The sequence below is a fragment of the Misgurnus anguillicaudatus genome, chromosome 24, assembly GCF_027580225.2.
Source record: "Misgurnus anguillicaudatus chromosome 24, ASM2758022v2, whole genome shotgun sequence".
Classification (NCBI taxonomy): Eukaryota; Metazoa; Chordata; class Actinopteri; order Cypriniformes; family Cobitidae; genus Misgurnus; species Misgurnus anguillicaudatus.
In genome coordinates, this window is record NC_073360.2 from 35,735,394 (window position 1) to 35,755,694 (window position 20,301).

General features: G+C 38.7%; 1 protein-coding gene across 1 annotated transcript in view; it reads right to left on the reverse strand.

Annotated features, from left to right (window-relative positions):
• Window positions 1-8,186: 8,186 nt before the first annotated feature.
• The window catches only part of LOC141361704 (uncharacterized), a 32,197-nt gene continuing 20,082 nt past the window's right edge, over window positions 8,187-20,301 (reverse strand). The window contains exons 4-7 of the mRNA XM_073863385.1: window positions 15,288-15,701; window positions 11,990-12,403; window positions 9,596-9,980; window positions 8,187-8,492 (exon numbers count right to left, since the gene is read on the reverse strand). Coding sequence (XP_073719486.1) covers window positions 8,187-8,492; window positions 9,596-9,980; window positions 11,990-12,403; window positions 15,288-15,701 — 1,519 coding nt within the window. The remainder of the gene's footprint in view (window positions 8,493-9,595; window positions 9,981-11,989; window positions 12,404-15,287; window positions 15,702-20,301) is intronic.

The window sequence follows — 20,301 nt, forward strand, 5'->3', positions numbered from 1 at the left end:
GCAAAGCTGAAATCCACTGTACTGAATGTGATAGTGATCGTCATGTTTCAGCTCTACATCCTGGTCCAGCGCCCTGGAAGAAAACCATCCCTCCTGTCTTAGAAGATGGTGGGGAGGAAAGAGAATTAACCAATCAGGAGGTAACATCAAAGTGTACGGAAGTGTGCGGAGCTGGAATGAGTGCTAGAGCTTGTTCCAAGATTTGTTTGGTTAATGTTTATCCTGAGGGTAACAAAGCACAATCCAGAAAAATTTATGCGATTCTGGATGAGCAGAGCAACCGCTCATTGGCAAGAACAGAATTCTTTGAAGAGTTTCAAATCAAAGGATCTTCTTTTCCGTATTCTCTTAAGACATGTGCTGGACTAAAAGAGACAACAGGAAGGAGAGCAAGTGGATACATTGTGGAGTCATTGGATAAGAGTGTAAGTCTTCGTCTTCCTACATTGCTAGAATGTAATCAAATTCCTAATGTTCGTTCTGAAATTCCTACCTCAGATGCAGCACGTCATTTTAGTCACCTTAGGGATATTGCTGATGAAATCCCAGCCCTTGACCCAGATGCTAACATCCTTCTCCTTATTGGCAGGGACCTTATAAGGGTCCACAAGGTCCGCCATCAGATTAATGGACCACATGATGCTCCGTTTGCCCAAAAGTTAGATCTTGGATTGGTTGTAGTTGGAGACGTGTGTCTTGGAGGTGCTCATCGACCTGCTCATGTAGATGTTTTTAAGACCACTATACTTGAAAGTGGTCGCCCCAGTTTCTTTTGGCCCTGTGAAAGTCAGTTACATGTAAAAGAGCAGTACGGCACCAAACTTCAGTCTCAAGATTATCTTGCATCAAAAGGTGTAAGTGCTTTAGCAACATGTGCAAGTGAGAAGCTAGGTCAGTCCATTTTTGTTAGTACATCCAGAGATCACAAGCTTGCACTATCAGTGGATGATGACAGATTCCTTCGCATAATGGACAAAGAGTTCTATCAAGATGAATCTAATAGCTGGGTGGCTTCATTGCCATTTCAAGTTCCTAGAAGAAGGCTTCCAAATAACAAAGAGTATGCATACAACCGTCTTTCTTCACTTCGTCGTACTTTGGACAAACGTCCTCAAATGAAAGAGCATTTTCTTGAGTTTATGGAGAATATGTTTGCTAATGGACATGCCGAAATTGCTCTCCCACTTAAGAAAGACCAAGAGTGTTGGTACTTACCTTTGTTTGGTGTTTATCATCCGAAGAAGCCGAATAAGATCCGTGTGGTCTTTGACTCCAGTGCACCTTATGATGGAGTCTCATTGAATGATGTCCTACTTAAGGGGCCAGACCTCAATAATAGCCTCCTGGGAGTCTTGTTGAGATTTCGTAGAGAGCCAGTGGCTATTACCGCTGATATCCAGCACATGTTCCACTGTTTCTTAGTAAGAGAAGATAACAGAGATTTCTTGCGTTTTCTCTGGTATCAAGATAATGATCCAGGTAAAGAAATAGTGGAATACAGAATGTGTGTTCACGTGTTCGGCAATCGTCCCTCTCCTGCTGTTGCTATATATGGTTTGCACAGAACAGGTAAAGAGGAGGAAAAGAACTTTGAGAGTAAAGTGAAGGAGATTGTTGAACATGATTTCTACGTTGACGATGCTCTGAAATCCTTCCCGACTGAAGCAGCAGCAATCAATGTTCTCAAGTAAACTCAAGACATGCTTGCAGTAGCAAACCTTAGGCTACATAAAATAATCTCTAATCGACCTGCAGTGATTGATGCATTTCACCCTGAGGATCGGGCTGTGGATATCAAAGATGTTGACCTTTTCTTTGAAGATACTCCAGTCCAGCGTAGTCTAGGAGTGTCATGGAACTTGGCATCAGATACATTTACTTTCCAAGCCATTGATGATAAGAAGCCATTCACTCGGCGAGGTGTACTGTCAACAGTAAACAGCTTATATGATCCATGTGGTTTCATTGCTCCTGTAACCATTAAAGGCAGATTGTTGCTTCGGGAGCTCTCCATGCAGGCTGAAGATTGGGATTCTCCATTGCCAGATGAGTTAAAGCCAGATTGGATACGATGGAGGGACTCCTTACAAAACCTGCAAGATCTAAAGATACCACGTATTTACTCATCTTTTCCTACTACAAAGGTTCAGACAAGGGAGTTGTGTATATTTGCAGATGCATCTATGAGAGCTGTTGCAGCTGTAGCTTATTTGCGTTCCACCTATCACAATGGCCGAACAGATATTGGCTTTGTGTTTGGAAAGACAAAGTTAGCACCACAGCCAGATCTGACTGTTCCAAGATTGGAACTCTGTGCTGCAGTCCTTGCAGTTGAGATCGCAGACATGGTTGTAGAGGAAATAGGCTTGAAGTTCAGCAATATACAGTTTTACACAGACAGTAAAGTGATTCTTGGATATATTCATAATCAAACAAAACGCTTTTATGTGTATGTGAGCAACAGAATCCAACGCATTCTTCAGTCATCTGCTCCTAGTCAGTGGAACTATGTTCCATCAGATGTCAATCCTGCGGATCATGGGTCTAGATCTGTAGCAGCTGAGCATCTCCATAGCACAACTTGGCTTACAGGGCCAGACTTTCTTTTGAACTCTTCAACTTTAAACTCCTTGTCCCAAGAAAACTATGATCTGGTTGATCTTGCATTAGATCCAGAAATCCGACCACAAGTGGTTTTATGTCTAACTGCAGTATCAAATCAGTTTCTGACTTCTGAACGTTTTGAACGCTTCTCCAGCTTAGGCAAGCTAATCAGAGCGATCGCTCGTTTAAGCCACATTTCCCAGTCTTTCTCACATGTAACAAAACAGTCAAGATGTAGTGGATGGCATTTCTGTAGTAACAGTCCCACAAATGAGGAGTTGGAAAAGGCCAGGATTGTTATCCTGAAGAGTGTTCAACATGCAGCCTATTCCGAGGAGCCAAGTGATATAAAAGCAGGATGTAATCTCTCAGCTAGTAGTACTATACGTAAACTTCATCCTATTCTGGATGACAAAGGTCTTCTGCGTGTTGGTGGCCATATTGCACAGGCAGGTTTTGAGAAGGAAGAATGTAATCCAGTGATTATTCCGGGGAAACATCATGTAGCAACCTTGCTTGTTCGACACTACCATCAAGCAGTCAAGCATCAAGGAAGGCATTTTACTGAGGGAGCAATAAGAGCAGCAGGGTATTGGCTGACGAGTGCCAAAAGATGCATTGAAAGTCTACTTAACAAGTGTGTAACATGCAGAAAGCTTCGCTGTCCTACAGTGCTCCAACAAATGGCAGATTTGCCTGCAGAAAGACTTCAAGTAGCTCCACCTTTCACATATGTAGGAGTCGATGTATTTGGACCATGGCAGGTGATTTCTCGTCGCACCAGAGGTGGCTGCTCCGATTCCAAAAGATGGGCAGTCATTTTCTCATGTATGTGCACAAGAGCAGTGCACATTGAAGTTGTAGAGACCTTGAGTGCAAGTGGATTCATTAATGCTCTGCGGCGTTTTTTTGCAATAAGAGGACCTGTCAAACAGATACGCTCTGATTGTGGCACAAATTTTATTGGAGCGGTGCAGGAGCTCAAGATGAATAAAGAAACATCAAGCTCTGATCTTAAGAAGTATTTACAACAAAATTATTGTACATGGATATTCAACCCTCCATATGCATCACATATGGGAGGTGCATGGGAAAGGATGGTGGGCATAGCCAGACGTATTCTTGACTGCATGCTGCTTGAAACAAAATCCCTGCATCTTACACATGACGTTCTTGTAACCCTTATGACTGAAGTGTCCGTTATCATTAATGCACGCCCTCTCATCCCAGTGTCTTCAGATCCTGAAGCTCCTTAAATTCTCACCCCTGCTATTTTGCTGACCCAGAAAACCTGTTCAAGTCCTCCGCCACCTGGTGAGTTTACAGATAAAGATCTTTTCAAAGCTGAGTGGAAAAGAGTCCAAAATCTAGCTGAAACATTTTGGTCAAGGTGGCGCCGTGAGAATCTTTCCACTCTACAAAGCAGGCAGAAGTGGCAAGATAAGAAACCTTGTCTCAAGGAAGGGGACATTGTGTTGATGAAAGATGCCCAGGCTAAGAGAAATCACTGGCCTTTGGCTATCATTGCAAAAACGCTACCTAGCAAAGATGGTCTTGTGAGGAAAGTGGAGCTGAAATTTATTAGAAAAGGAATACAGAAAATCTTCATTCGTCCTATATCAGAAGTAGTTCTACTTTACTCCCCCTAAGACACCAAAGTAATTTTCAGTGGGGTCTTTACAAACCCCAGACGGGGAGTGTGTTGGACTTTAAATTGTGTTCTAAAGAAGGACTTTTATTTTGATATAGTTTTGACTCTTTCCAGAGTTCTTCCTACTGTTTCCTGTTTTAAGAGGAAGTAGGCCATATTACTTTACTGCTTTAGTTTTACAAGGTACTCCATGTGGTTGCAGTCATCCAACATCATCATGCCATTTAAAGCCATTTGAAATGCAATATCTGTAAGTGAGTTTGTTTAACTTTGTTTTGGGAGCATTTTGATTACTTTATTGCTGTGCTATTTTCAATTAAGCATGTTTGTAACTTTCTATTTAAGTTTGCAAAGTATTTATGCTTATATCTTCTTGTTGATATACAACCTTGTGTACTTCAGAATGTTCATTTATTTGATGATTTGTTAACTTTATGAAATTTATATTTGTGTATTTTTCTTTTCTTTGTAGTTTCACATTTTTCAAGATTAAACTTCATTAACTGCATTTGTGGAGTTTATTGTGGAAGTGTTTAGCGGCTGGATAACTGAATTTATTGAAAACAGTGAGGCCAGTGACATCCAGAAACAGCTCAAATAACACAACAGCAGTGTATCAAACCATTACAGACACCCTCATAATATTTCTGTCTTTTGTGTTTGCCATTTAACCTAAATAAGTTAAAACAGTGGACAGTATACACTCACCTTAAGGATTATTAGGAACACCATACTAATAGTGTTTGACCCCCTTCCACCATCAGAACTGCCTTAATTCAAACGTGACATTGGTTCAACAAGGTGCTGAAAGCATGCCTTAGAAATGTTGGCCCATATTGATAGGATAGCATCTTGCAGTTGATGGAGATCTGCAGTGTTGGCAACGTTACTTTAAAAAAGTAATTAGTTATAGTTACTAATTACTTCTCAAAAATAGTAACTGAGTTAGTAACTGTGTTACATCATTATAAAAGTAACTAATTACCAGGCAAAGTAACTATTGCGTTACTTAAAAAAAGTTCAAATATTTCAAATAACTTGGATGCCCTCAATATAAAATTTGTTAAATGAATGAATTAGACACTAAAGAGAAACCACTAATTTTGTCCCTTACAACCACGTAAGGTTTTGACAAACATGGTTTACTGTAGTAAAACCATGGTTTTGCTGATAGCAATCAAAACACAAAAAAACATGGTTACTTCACTTTTACCACAAAAACAGGGTTCATCATCAGCCGACCCCGCCTAAACCATGTCCATGTATCTATGTGGTAAATTAAGAAAATGTAAAGTAAAGTAATAAGTAGTGAAGTTACTTTTCAAATGCACTAACTAGTAAAGTAATCTCATTACAATTTAAAGAAGTAACTAGTAACTAATTACATTTTTTAGTAACTACCCCAACACTGGCCGTTACCGTTACTGACAATAAATGCTGCGCGTAACTATAATTAATCTCACTAAAGCGGTTTTCACCAGAGTAGGTTCTCTCATCCAGACAGGCAATGTGTGTGTGTGTGTGTGTGTGTGTGTGTGTGTGTGTGTGTGTGTGGCATAGTGTGCATTTCACACGAATATTTTTGTCCTTTCGAGCAATAAGCTGAAAGTAATGTGAATATAGCCACAGTGGCCGAAACCTTCCGTCTTCATTTCCCGCTCCTCTTTGCACCAGCAGCTACATCAAAATCAATCACTATGGCAACGGCACATGTACAGGCACACGCATGCACGCACTACTTAGACAGAACTTTACACCCAGGCAATCACTGCTTGGGTAACGCAGGAAAGCGCGTTCCTATAGTCTAGTAAAGTAGTGTAGTTACCAATATTATTAGTGTAATGCGTTACTTTACTTCGTTACCCAAAAAAGTAATATAGTTACTGTAATCCGTTACTTTGTAACTCGTTACCCCCAACACTGGTAATGGCGTTATAACGGGGGGAAACAGTAATTTATTTGATTACTCGTTACTGAAAAAACAACGCCATTAGTAATGCCGTTTATTTCTAACGCCGTTATTACCATCACTGGGATGGTGATGACGAAAAAGACTTATCACCAAAAAAATACGGCAGAAATAATATGATTACGCAAACAGAAACCGCGACCTGCACGTGCTTGTCTGAAGTAACATATCTGCGGTGTGGACTAGATTTCTCTCAAACCCGCGTCCGCCGAATTTCTGACCAGGACCTCCGCTACCTGTGAGTTCCACTCCCGCCCACGACCGTAATGTTTGTGTCCAAACCCGCGGATTTTCTCTGGGCATTTGTGTACTGTTTTTACAAGCTCCGACTAAACATTCGTTCAGATTAACATCCAGAATAACAGACATTTAACATGATTGCTTTTAAAATTAGGGATGTGCACGAATGGTCAAATATTCGATCTGCAATAATAATTAGAATGGGAAAAAATGATATTCAAATGTTTTTAATCCGCCACCGCAGCATTATGGCTACTGCTCATTTAATCCTTTTTCACTTCACCTGTATGGTCTTTTACAGACGAAGTACTCCCATAAGTGCTATTACGGCATACAATATAGTTCCTCTTTTAAATCCGCTTAGAAAAGCCCTACGTTTTATTTTGTACCACCAAACTTGCTCGTATAACTACTCGTCTTAAATAGGAAAAACGTTGATGTGTTTGGTCACTTCTAACTTTATCTCTGATTGGTACCATTGAATGAATGGGGCTAAGCTAAATGCTATCGAAGCGTCGCAGCGCGCTCCAGCGCTTACGTGCACGCACACAGATGATAGAGGGATGTATCAACAATTCTTAGTTAAGGTAATAACATATTTTAATATTGAAAATGAGTAGACTATTCCTTTAACAGCGCAGTTTGAATTAGATAGTTTGATATTGTTGCATATAGCTTTATGATCTGTAAGTGGCGTTGATACTATATTCACTTCTAGTCTCTATTAAAATTTTCTGACAATAGCCAGAAGTATATTCTAGATTGGCTAGAACCTGTTTTATTACTCCAGGTAAATTACTTTTGAAATGGGAATTTGTCTCTCCAGATGTCTATGAGATTAAAATTTTCAATAAAGGACTTTAGGTTATAATTATTTATATTAGGTCGACCTGGAGGCCATTTATCCAAAACTCCATCTAAGACAATGTTAAAATCCCCTCCTACCAACAGTGTGGAACTTGGAAATTTTAGCCATTTTCTGAAATATACTTTCTATAGTTTCAAAAAGATTTGAGTTTCCCAAATTGTTATTGTACCCATATATACTGCAAATAATAAAGATATTTTCATGTTTAATTAATTGGCATATGAAATGACAGAAATGATTTTAATCACACTTTGTTTGTAATATATCCCCATTAAATCTATTCTTTAAAGTAACCACTCCAGCTGATCGTTCAGATCCATGCGAAAACCATATTGAATTACCCCATTGTGAACTCCAAAAATTTAGATCCTCTTTAATAGAGTGAGCCTCTTGTAAAAAACAAAATTCTGACATAAACGGTTTAGCAAACAAAAACATAACCCTTTTAATATTTTTCCTTAACCCCCTAACATTAAAAGAAACAAAAGATACCTTAGACATATAGCGCTTCCAATTGAATTTAAAAAAGGTTATGAACAAATTGCAATCAAGATCGGTACTTAAATAATGCAGTATATAAAGGGAATATAATATGATTAACACAACATAAAGATTGTCTTAGTATAGAACTAGCAGCATTTAGAATGCCGTAAACTTAGTATAAACATATTTCCAACATATGTTAAAGCCCTTTTGAACGTTGGCTTAATAGCACGTCTTTAAATATAGTGTGGATACAGTTATTACCTTTGTAACAACATATCAGGATCCATTTAAGTAAGCGTGTTTCAAAGTTTCAGGATGGAAAACCCCCGATGATGACCATCTTCAAAATCAGCAATTTTAATCAGGTCTTATCCTTCAGAAATTTCTGCCCCTTCGATAAAAGCACGATGCCCAACAAAGTATGCCGGTTTACCTTCTTCACGAGCTTTCTTAATCAAAGGCCATAGCTTTTGTCTATCTCTGTCCTTCTTTGTGAGATCTTTCTTAAACTGCAAGCCCTGATTTTTGAGGAACTCGTTACTCTTAGCAGCTTTCCACAGAGCATCTCTAAGTCGTCTGGCAATGAAGGCAATGATGATTGCTCGAGGTCTTGATTCGTTGGAATGTTTGAATGCCGTTCGGTGTGCAACATCAATAGCATTTGGTATTGTCGCCTAATGTGGTAACACTTTTTGGCACACAAGTATGACTTCTTCTCGCACATTTTCCTTTGCCGTTTCTTGTAATCCGTGGAGCCTTAGATTCCAGCGTCTACCGTAACTTTCCAGATTCCACACACGAGTCATGCAAATCTTGGTTGATTGCTCACTTCTCTCCACCCGTTTTTCAACATAAGTCATTTTGCTTTTCAACTCTTTTATCATAGATTCGAGCACAACGCTCCTGGTGTTTATTGGTTTATCAAGCGTAGCCACAATCTCGTCAGGTTTAGAGATATTTGCAGCTTGGACTCCGGAGATTGTAGGTTTTTTCGCTATTGGAGGCTTACTCGGCTTTACAGGTAGAGCAGTCAGGAAATTCTTCTTCCGACTCCAGTTCCAGATTATTTGTCTGTTTTTTTTCATATTCATGGTCACCATTAGCGATAAGTGAAGTATCTCCTCTTCTCACCTCACGTGATCTATTTTGGGCGACTCTAGGCATGGCTAACGTCACAAATGTGCACAAAATGTGGAACAATCTAAATTGGGCTATTAATTTTATATTCCTTAACACCTTACAAAGTTTCGTTACCGAGAGCTTGTAACTTTCAACTGTTCACGCCGCCATCTTGCCCCCCCCATTATATTTGTTTTAACCATGGTTATCTGTTTAATTTGATATTTATAACTTCTGATAATACAGCCAGGGAAACAGCAGGGGCTTGTAAAACATCTTTAAATACTTGAGAATGAGCAGTCTTTGTTCTTGACTTTGTGTTTTGATGGCAAGCTGCAAAACAATGCATGGTTGTACCTTATTTTTACCTCAACTTAACATTTAACTGTTTATTCATTCTAACAGCTAACTGACTGCTTTAGGTTACTACAAACACTTTAAATAATCATGTTTTATAGCTCTATTTGGTGGGAAATCACATAACACTGCTCAAATATTACAACTCAACAAACACACATATGTTCAGTTGGTAAAAACAATAACTACAAACGCCAACAGGGATGTCACAAGACAAACAAATGAGTTTGTTACAGTGCAAATAGCTTTAATCTTACCTCAGTTGTGAGATGTATGGCAGACACTGTATAAATCCTCTCACTTCACTCTCATCATCTGTCCAGTCTATCAGCTTTACTGGTTTCTTCTCTGTTTGGAGTTTCAGCACTTCTAGGAGGATGGAGGTCTTTCTCTCTGAGAGGTTTATGGTCCAGACTGCAGGAGATGACTGATAAATTGACTGTAATGCTGGTAGGACACTCCTGCCTGTTTGACTCTCATAGTCCTTTAGATGGGAGTACAGATCCAGTAAAAAATTTGACTGAACAGAGGTTCTCTCATCACATGGGAAAGTTGTGTAGTTGCACACAGATGTTAATAGTTCAGTGTATTTTTCTTCTGTATTTGTTTCAAACTCTGATGTCGTGGTGAACAGATTCACCAGAAACTTAACAGACTCTTTCTTCTTAGAGAAAACCTCAGTAAATCTGTGGAGAAAACACAAATGATTTTTACTTTAAATGTCCAGTGCAGGATAACACGAGATGCTGCCAAAGACTTACTATTTAAATCAATTAAATTGAATTGTTAAAATATTTGACTACTGGAGAGACTTAAAAATCCAAAAAGACCAAGTCCCAAATCATAATCAATGATTCAGGCAATAACAGTTCATATTTCACTTCTACTGGAGGTTTGTGCAGTGTTGTGTTGTAAATATAATCCTAAATCTATAAAAAATATATCACATTTTTTCTTGTTTACTGTTCAGCTGCTTTCTTTCAGGTCCATTAGTAATTTTTGCACAAAGATTTATGTAACAAATAATCTTGCATTTTTCATGTAAAATGACTTTTAACTGACCCGAATCAGCTGATGTCAGTCAGTTTCACTGTGTTTGTGTTCTTATTATTATGAAATAGGGCTGCACGATAGATCACATGCGATAGTCATGCGCATCTTGTCAGTAAAGCCGGTTCCTTGATTAGTAGTAAATCGCCATCACCTGCTTTCAGATGATGCAGCATTTACTAAACAAAGCCATAGTCCACTGACAATCTGGGCCATATCGTATACATCGCAGCAGATACATCCCCGATAATTAGTGCGAAAATGCTCCGATTGTCAGTGAACTATGGCTTTGTGTAGTAACCCTGCTGAAAAAAAACAGCATACCAGCAACACCAGCATATGTTGTGTTTTGGTGCTGATATGCTGCTGACCACCAGCTAAACCAGCACGGGAATTATGCTGATCTATGCTGTTTTTTTCAGCAGGGAAATGCCGCTCCATCTGAAAGCAGGTGATGGCAATTTACTACAAATTAAGGAACCGGCTTTACTGACGACATGTGCATGACTATCGCATGCGATCTATAGTGCAGCCCTATAATGAAAGTAAAAATAAAGTTCCATTTAAAGTTAAGTGCTGTTGTGTTGTGTACAGCTGGGTACACACCACAAGATATTCAGGCTGAATTTGTGCCGATTTTCCCCCTTACGACAATCCTAGGTAGAGTCTAGATCAGGGATGGACAACTTCGGTCCTGGAGGGCCGGTGTCCTGCAGAGTTTAGCTCCAACCATAATTAAACACACCTGAAGCAGCCAATTAAGGTCTTACTAGGCATACTAGAAACTTTTAGGCAGGTGTGCTGAGGCAAGTTGGAGCTAATCTCTGCAGGACAACGGCCCTCTAGGACCGAAGTTGCCCATCCCTGGTCTAGATCGTTTTTGTGGTTGCACCAATTATCTTAACAGATTTTCCTGTGGTGCGCGGTGCATTAAGAGCATCTAAATCAGCTTGGAGGCACGTCGGGGCAGCTCTGATTGTAAATACTTAACATGTTGAATATTTACAAGCAAAAATCTTGTTGTGTGGGGGAAGCCCTGAGGACAAACGCACACACACGCTGTAGATTGTCACATCAAACAATACCCAATCGACAAGCGAGCAGATGAAAGAAAAAACCATAACAACTACATGGCTCAGCACGCACAGTCCAAAGTGAGATGGACATCAGAGATGTAAAAAAGAAGTCCATTGTATTAATGACATTACTTTATGCCTTGTTATTTGCCATGTTTGTTTACTGTGACATCACATTTGGAGTGGACGAGAGAAACATCACAAGATCTTCACCAGATTTCCTGTGTTTTCAGCTGAGGCTCGCGTTGTTTGTGAAGTTAATCTGATGCTGCGCGGTGTGCTGGCATGACCACATATGGCAGTCTACACAATTTAGAAACAAACGTGTGAAATCAGACATTTTTTTCATCGTGTTTGTGGTCTCTTACATTTTGAAAATCTGATAAGATTTAAAAATCTTTTGGTGTGTACCTAGCTTTACACAGACAGCTTCACTCACAGCATTACTGACACAACAGGATTTTATTTAAGTCTGTTCCAGTGATGTGTTGAAATTCAGTTTTGGTGTCTCTTATTGTTCATACTTTGGTAAACAATCACTGATCATTTAATTGACACAAATCTCTCACCTCAGTTGTGAGATGTATGGCAGACACTGAATGAATCCTCTCACTTCACTCTCATCCTCTGTCCAGTCTATCAGCTCTACTGGTTTCTTCTCTGTTTGGAGTTTCAGCACTTCTAGGAGGATGGAGGTCTTTCTCTCTGAGAGGTTTATGATCCAGACTTCAGGAGATGACTGATAAATTGACTGTAATGCTGGTAGGACACTGCTGGCTGTTTGACTCTCATAGTCCTTCACATGTGAGTACAGATCCAGCAGAAAATCACATTTCTCATAATTGACAGATGACAGCAGCATCTTCACAGTTGTCTCTATGGTCTCTTTCTGACAGACAGCAGCTTGGAGATACAAATCCAGTATAAATAATCTCTTTCTCTTTTCCCACAGTTCAGGTGAATCGTTTGGTAGTTTAATAAATCTAAACAGAGAGCAAACAAGATTCTGTTATTGATTACAAAGCAAACAACAGATTGTGAGTTTAAATTTACTGTTGATCAGCTGAAATTTTCTACAAAAATAAGAAAATATTAAATGACATGGTTAGAGAATTAGCATGAAAGTAGACAATACATGATGAATATAAATGCATTAAATATGTGAACTTTTCTTCTGATAATTATTTAAGTGAAACATATATCATGTATGCTTGTTTATTTTGTTGTCTACAAAAAAATAAGTTGTCTGTTTAGTTACAGCCTAAATCCCATAAAATTGTGTTTAGGGTTAGGTTTGGGTGTAGGATTAGGATAAAACAGTGCTTATCGGGCAAGATTTTGTTTGCAATATCCCTTATCGCCACAACCGCAGACATGGTGGAAATGTTTCTTGGCGTGGCGGTCTGCCTAATGTGTCTTTGTTGTTGAACCACAGGGAGACTTTCAGAGTCGCAGAGACTTTATTCCCTCGAACGGTTGGTCGCACCGATGCAACCTCAGATTTTTTTTGTTGAACCATTGAGAAATTAGGTTGCACTATAGAGCCCTGCCCTGAACACGCTATACTGATTTACAACCTAGGAAGCTGGGGAACTGATTGAGACACGTGGATAGACAAGCCATTCACACCCAGTTTGCCACTTGGTATTAAAACTTCTGCTCTTCTTCTGTTGGTCTCCTTTGTTTCCTTTTTACGCAGGGGTTAGTAACCCCAGCTAAGTATCGCCACATTATTATGTTTGAGTCTAGCCCGTCATTATGTGTTGTGTAGTGACGGGTGTGTTTAAGTAAGAGATGTGCAGATGCTTCTCAATAATGCTGTATTTAGTATACCATGATGACTCACGATTTGAGTATTTGTGTTAAAACTGCAGATTTGGCTTACATGAGCTTTACCAAGAAATGAATGATTGAACATAATTTATAAAAAGGTAACCTGCCAAATTGGCTAGTGATTTGACAACGTTATCCGCCACAGCTGATTTTTACCTGCATTTGGAAGGTTGTCGGGTGTAAATTTAAATCCTGAGTGATATAATACTTTTTCATTATGAACAAGTTGGCAAAATATGTTTTGCCTGCCAGCGACAAGAGCGCCTTCAGAGAGAGCATCCAGCATTAGCATTTAGATTTTGGTGCAAGATGTTTTGTAATAAAAACGTGAAGCAACAGCAGATCATGTACAAAACATAACATTATCGTTATCGGTAGGGCTGTGCAAAAATATTGATACAGCTAACTATCGTGATATTTAGCTGTATCGATAGTGTATTGATATTTCGATCTCTTATATTGATATTTTAAAAACCATCAAATGACCTCCTTCACCGCTGCTGTAATTGTCACTGTCCAGTTGTCTGCCATATACGGCCATTCGGCCAATGTCTCAGAAGTTAGAGTGAGTGAGAAAATGGCAGAAAATTAAAAAATTTCAGCTCTATTTTTTTTTACATTTTTGATAAAAATAAAGAAAAAGTAATGAAATGTATCGCAGCATGCAACGTATTGTATTGTATCGTGATACATTGTATCATGACTCATGTATCGTGATACGTATCGTATCGGGAGGCCCTTGCCAATACCCAGCCCTAGTTATCAGCCATTAGTGTGTGTACAATAATACATTTTGTTAATGTTATAGTTATTGTGGGGCGGGGTTTGCTTCAAGAAGGCCTAGATTCAAGAGTAAAACATTTTTTTATGGACTTTGAAAAGCCTACCCATGCTTTTATTTCATTAAGACTCGATAATTGTAATTCCCTTTATTTAGGTATTAACCAAGCATCTCTTAACCGTCTTAAAATGGTACAAAATGCTGCCGCGAGGCTCCTTACTGGTGTGCATACACAAGAAAATATTAGCCCTGTACTGATATCTTTGCATTGACCCCCAATTCGAAAAATTTTAAAGTCTTGTTGCTGTTTTTTAAAGCTCTGAATGGGTCGGCTCCGGTATATATTTCTTATTTACTATCTGTACATAATCCTGTAAGGTTTCTTAGATCCTCCAACCAGAGACAGTTAAATGCACCTCGGGCTAGACTGTCAAGAGGAGACTGCTGTGGCTATACCAAGACTCTGGTATAGTTTACCTGGCTGGACTGGGACAAAAAAATTGGCCCTGGCATTTTGGCTCAGACCTGCCCACCACATAGGATCACAAATCTTTGTGCAATCTTGACTACCAATTCCATATAATGATTAAGTAGAAAAATAAGAGCTGACACGTGACATTACAAAAATGTAAGCGCTGTAAAAGACTTTGCAGGTTTTAAAAATCGGATAATTTTTTTAGCCAGTGAGTGTGCACAATGTGTAAACTAACCATTTTGAACACCTTATGACAACACTGAGATCTGATAAATGTTACAATGAAGTCACAGTCTTGCAGCAGAGCCACGAGTCCCACTACAGTGTGTGCAGAATATTTTGATCACTTTTTTCTGAACATCTTTTACCAATTCCAAACCACAGTCATTTTAATAACTAACATTCATTTTTGTATATATATTTTCCTTTCATCCTATGATCTTGCTGCCGGAATCAGAATTTCTTATATAATGGTCACAGCTCAATTTTGCAATTTCCATGCATGGCATCTTTCTTATGGACATCTAACAATGAATTTCCAGTGTGTGTGTTAAATTTTTTTTTGGCCAATTTTAAATGTAAAAGCAAATGTGCCCAATAATTCTGCACACCTGAATATAAGGTGCTTTATTCTCCAGCCAACCATCATTAACACGAATGTATTACTTAAAAATATAATATTAATTATAATTATTATTAATTTGGTTTGGAATTGGGGTGACACACAGACAAAGGGGAACAACTGAGTTTGTTGCAGTGTAAATAGCTTTAATCTTACCTCAGTTGTGAGATGTATGGCAGACACTGAATGAATCCTCTCACTTCACTTTCATCATCTGTGCAGTCTATCAGCTCTACTGGTTTCTTCTCTGTTTGGAGTTTCAGCACTTCTAGAAGAATGGAGGTCTTTCTCTCTGAGAGGTTTATGATCCAGACTCCAGGAGATGACTGATAAATTGACTGTAATCTTGGTAGGACACTGCTGCCTGTTTGACTCTCATAGTCCTTCACATGTGAACACAGATCCAGTAGAAAATCACATTTCTCATATTTGACAGATGACAGCAGCATCTTTACAGTTGTCTCTATGGTCTCTTTCTGACAGACAGCAGCTTGCAAACACAAATCCAGTATAAATAATCTCTTTCTTTTTTCCCACAGTTCAGATGATTCATTTGGTGGTTTAATAAATCTAAACAGAGCGCAAAACAGATTCTGTTAGCGATTACAAAGCAAACAACAGATTGTGAGTTTACATTTACTATTGATCAGCTGAAATTTGCTATAAAAATAAGAAAATTAAATGACATGGTTAGAGAATTGCAGGGTTCCCACACCTAAGTTAACTTCAAATTCAAGGACCTTTCAAGGACTTTCCAGGTCTCATATCCTCAAATTCAAGGACTAAATGTGGGGACACATTTCAAGTGAGAGCAAGGTTACATCGTGTTACCTTTTAAGATACATTGTTACAGTTCCCTTTCGAGGGAACTTGCGCTGTGTCACTGTGGTGACACTTTGGGTACGCCTCCTAGGGTAAGTGCGTCTGAATGTGTATGTCAAATTCAACCAATGGCTTAACGACAAAGACAGGGTGACGTGGGAGCCATGAAGTATATCTCTATGTGAAATATTGCCAAAGACGGCGTTACAGGGACGCAGGAAGTATGACAAGGGAGACGCAGCACCTCGTTCCCTTCTCAGGGAACAACAGTAACATACCTAGCTAGAGACGTTTTCATGTGTCAAACACAAATTTTCAAAAAAGCATTTTGGTATGAATCAACATTCACATACAGAAGATATAAGCATTTAAAATGAATAGTTTAGCATGTGTGTGTAAAAAGTTTCGAATTAATGAATTGAATCAATGACCTGAATCTATGTATATATTTTTTCATAAACTTCCCACGGCCCTGAATCCCCCCCCAATTCACAAACTTTCAATGATTTCAAGGACCCGTGGCAACCCTGAAATTAGCATGAAAGCAGACAATACATGATGATTCAGTTTGATTAGAATGTAACAATAAAATAATGGCCTTAAATAAGAAAATTATTTAAGTAAAACATATTTTGTGTATGCTTATTTATTTTGTTGTTTTTTCTCCAAAGACATAATCAAAAGTTTAGGATTAAATTGGGGGATAGGATTAGGATGAAAACAGCGGCCATGGATAGATGGGATACGGCTACAGCCTAAATCCCATAAAATTTTATGTTTAGGATTAGGATAAAACAGGGCTTATCCAGCGTGATTTCGTTTGCAATAACCCTTCTCGCCACAACCGCAGGCATGGTGGGAATGTTTCTTGCCGTGGCGGCCTGCCTTATGTGTGTCTGTTGTTGAACCACAGGGAGACTTTCAGGGTCACAGAGACTTTTTTCTCTCGAACTGTTCTCTGGTGCAACCAAAGATTTTTTTGCTGCACCATTGAGAAATTAGGTTGCACTCTAAAGTCCTGCCATGAACATGCTATACTGATTCACAAACTAGGGAGCTGGGGAACTGATTGAGACACGCGGATAGACAAGCCATTCACGCCCAGTTTGCCACTTGGTATTAAAACTTCTGCTCTTCTTCTGTTGGTCTCCTTTGTTTCCTTTTTACGCAGGGGTTAGTAACCCCAGCTAAGTATCGCCACATTATTATGTTTGAGTCTATGGTGCCATTATGTGTTGTGCAGTGATGGGTGTGTTTAAGTAAGCCAGAGATGCACAGATGCTCCTCAATAATGCTGTATTTAGTATACCATGATGACTCACGATTTGAGTATTTGTGTTAGATTTGACTTACATCAGCTTTACCAAGAAATTAACGATTAAACATAATTAAAAAAAGGGTAACCTGCCAAATTGGCTAGTGATTGGACAACGTTATCTGCCACAGCTGATGTTTACCTACATTTGAATTTTAAACCCTGGGGGTGATATAATACTTTTTCATTAGGAACAAGTTGGCAAAATGTTTTGCATGTCAGCGTCAAGAGCGCCTTCAGAGCGAGGATCCAGCATTAGCATTTAGATTTTGGAGCAAGATGTTTGTCATTTTAAACGTGAAGCAACAGCAGATCGTCTACCAATCATAACATTATTGTTATCAGCCATTAGTGTGTGTACAATAATTCATTTTGTTAACGTTATAGTTATTGTGGGGCGGGGTTTGCTTCAAGAGATCCTAGGTTCAAGAGTAAAACCATTTTTTAATGGACTTTGAAAAGGCTACCCATGCTTTTATTTCATTAAGACTCGATAATTGTAATTCCCTTTATTTAGATATTAACCAAGCATCTCTTAACCGTCTTCAAATGGTAAAAATGCTGCCGCACGAGGCTCCTTACTGGTGTGCATACACGAGAAAATATTAGCCCTGTACTGATATCATTGCATTGACCCCCCAATTCGTTAGATTTCAAAGTCTTGCTGCTGGATTTTAAAGGTGCAATTTGTACGATATTTGCAGTAAAATGTCCAAAAACCACTAGGCCAGTGTTATATATTTTGTCCAGCTGATTACTATCGATATCTGTAATGTTTTCAACTACTTGTAAATCGTTAAAAAATTGCCATTCAAAACATTGACACGGGGCAGTGCAGTCTCCTGTCAATGACGTTAATATCCATGTGACCCTTTGTTACCGCCTTTACTGACGTAAAAACCACATGACAACAGTGGGCGAGTTCGACAAAATAAAATGGCAGCCAAGGAAGGGACTGGAGCACAAATTTAGTGTAAATAAAGAAATATATTCACATTTTACACATTTTAATTGCATTTCTAGCGAGAAATTAGTATTGTAGTTTTCAAATATGTGATTAGTTATCACAAAGGCGCTCTCTGTTTATATTTCAAACACGTTGCCTTTGAAGTGTGTCCGAAAGCCTTTCACTGAGCTGCCTTCAGGCCTCAGAAGTCATTGCCTCATGAGGCAGCGAGGCAAGAAGTCACTGCCTTGAGATTTCAGACGCAGCCAGTGTCGTGACAAACGCGGAACTATGCGTTAGCGCCTGTCGGGCTACGCGCTTGCTAATGGACTATGGATTACTCTTTACCATCTGCCGCTGATTGTGTTAGCAAAGACAGCTCCCGTAAGCATATGGGCCAACCAAAGGACCCAAGAAGAGTTTGGAACAAAACGAGAGAGGATCAATTTGTTGTATGCAATTATATTGATGACAACATTAGTGTGTAGACTGTAATCAGCGCGTCTTCCCGCGGACGATATGCACATCAAAAGGTATTGTACAGCAATATAAATGGTCATTTTAAGACACTTCACAATAAGATTTGTACTGTCAATGTGAAAAATCATTGTAGATTGTAAGTTGAAAACTTAATTCTGTGCTGTGTTAACCATCGAATTTGGACTAATACTCAGGGGCGCCGTAAAGGGGGGAAAAGTTAGGACGATTCTAAGGGCCCATGAACTTTTAAGGGCCCTAGCCAAGGACTGTGCCGCAAACGCAACCCCCTTAAGCTGAGCCCTCTTAGCTCCGCCCCCGTCTTTACTCTGCGTGTTAGTGCAGTCTTCAATCCACGGTCTCACAGTGCGCGTGAACTTCACAAGGGAGCAAGGTGTGTGTATTTACTGCTATTTGCTATGATATCTGCATATGCGCGCATCCGTACTATAAATGCAGTTTATGGAGCAATACAATGCAGTTTTCTTTCCACTGTAAAGTCTTCGCTCTGTTCACCTCAGTTTAAAAATAAACAAGGTGATTTATGTTCCCTGTTTTATGTTATGATTCTAACGCGAAGTCAGCCCTTATAAGCTGTTTTAATTAACGTAGCCCGTATAAGCTAATTAACATAAACTAGAAATGCAATCAGTTACACACTTCAATGTTTTGCAACGCAATATGCCAAAGAAGGATTTTTATGCAGTCGTGAATCGAGTTGATTGTGATAAAACTGAAATGCAACTGAGGCTAAACTAGTCCAGTTATGTATAATAAAGCTTCTCACCTTGCAACAGCTTTAAGAAATCAATGGAAATCTATGTTGTAATCTGCTATAGTTGTCATCCATTTCATTTTAGAGTCCCGTTGATTAAAAAACAGTCTGAAGAATCATTTAATAACAATATAGCTGTTTTTTCAATGATCTGTCGTTATTTTTGCTTTACTGAAGCTGCTGGTGTGTGAAACTTGTTCTTTACCTTATAAATAATGCTAATAATTATAATACAGGCTTTGGTCAAGCATTTTTGACCCAGTCTTATTTGAGGCATAAGGTATAGAAAAGATGCATTGTTGTTGTTCGCCATTTTTAAATGTTACAATGTTGTGTGTGTAACAGCTCAAGTATGCAGTATGTCACTGAGACTGCATGTGAAAATCAGACTAAAGTCTCAAATCTTATTGTGAAATAAAAAGCATCACAGTTTGATTTCAAGCATTAATTTCACTATGATTTCAATCGCTGACATGACATTACTCAGTCAATATTAAAGATATGAAGTTTATATTTTCACAAAATGTTCTTTACATTATGTAGGATGAATTTATGTGGAAAACAGTAAATCACAAATAAATACTTCAGCTGGGTTTTCACAGGCATGGTCACATTTATCTTTAATCTTTAAGAACGTTGCATTTTCTCTGAATATTCGATTAATGTACTGTATTTTTCAATTAAATTTACATTGGACAATAAATTATCTTAGCTGCAGACATTGTAGGTGTCTATAAATACTGATAATTGTGGTCATAACAATAGCAAAATAAATAGTTCTGTATTATTAAATTACAGACAAAGATTTTTAATAGCTACAGTAAGTTGGATTGTA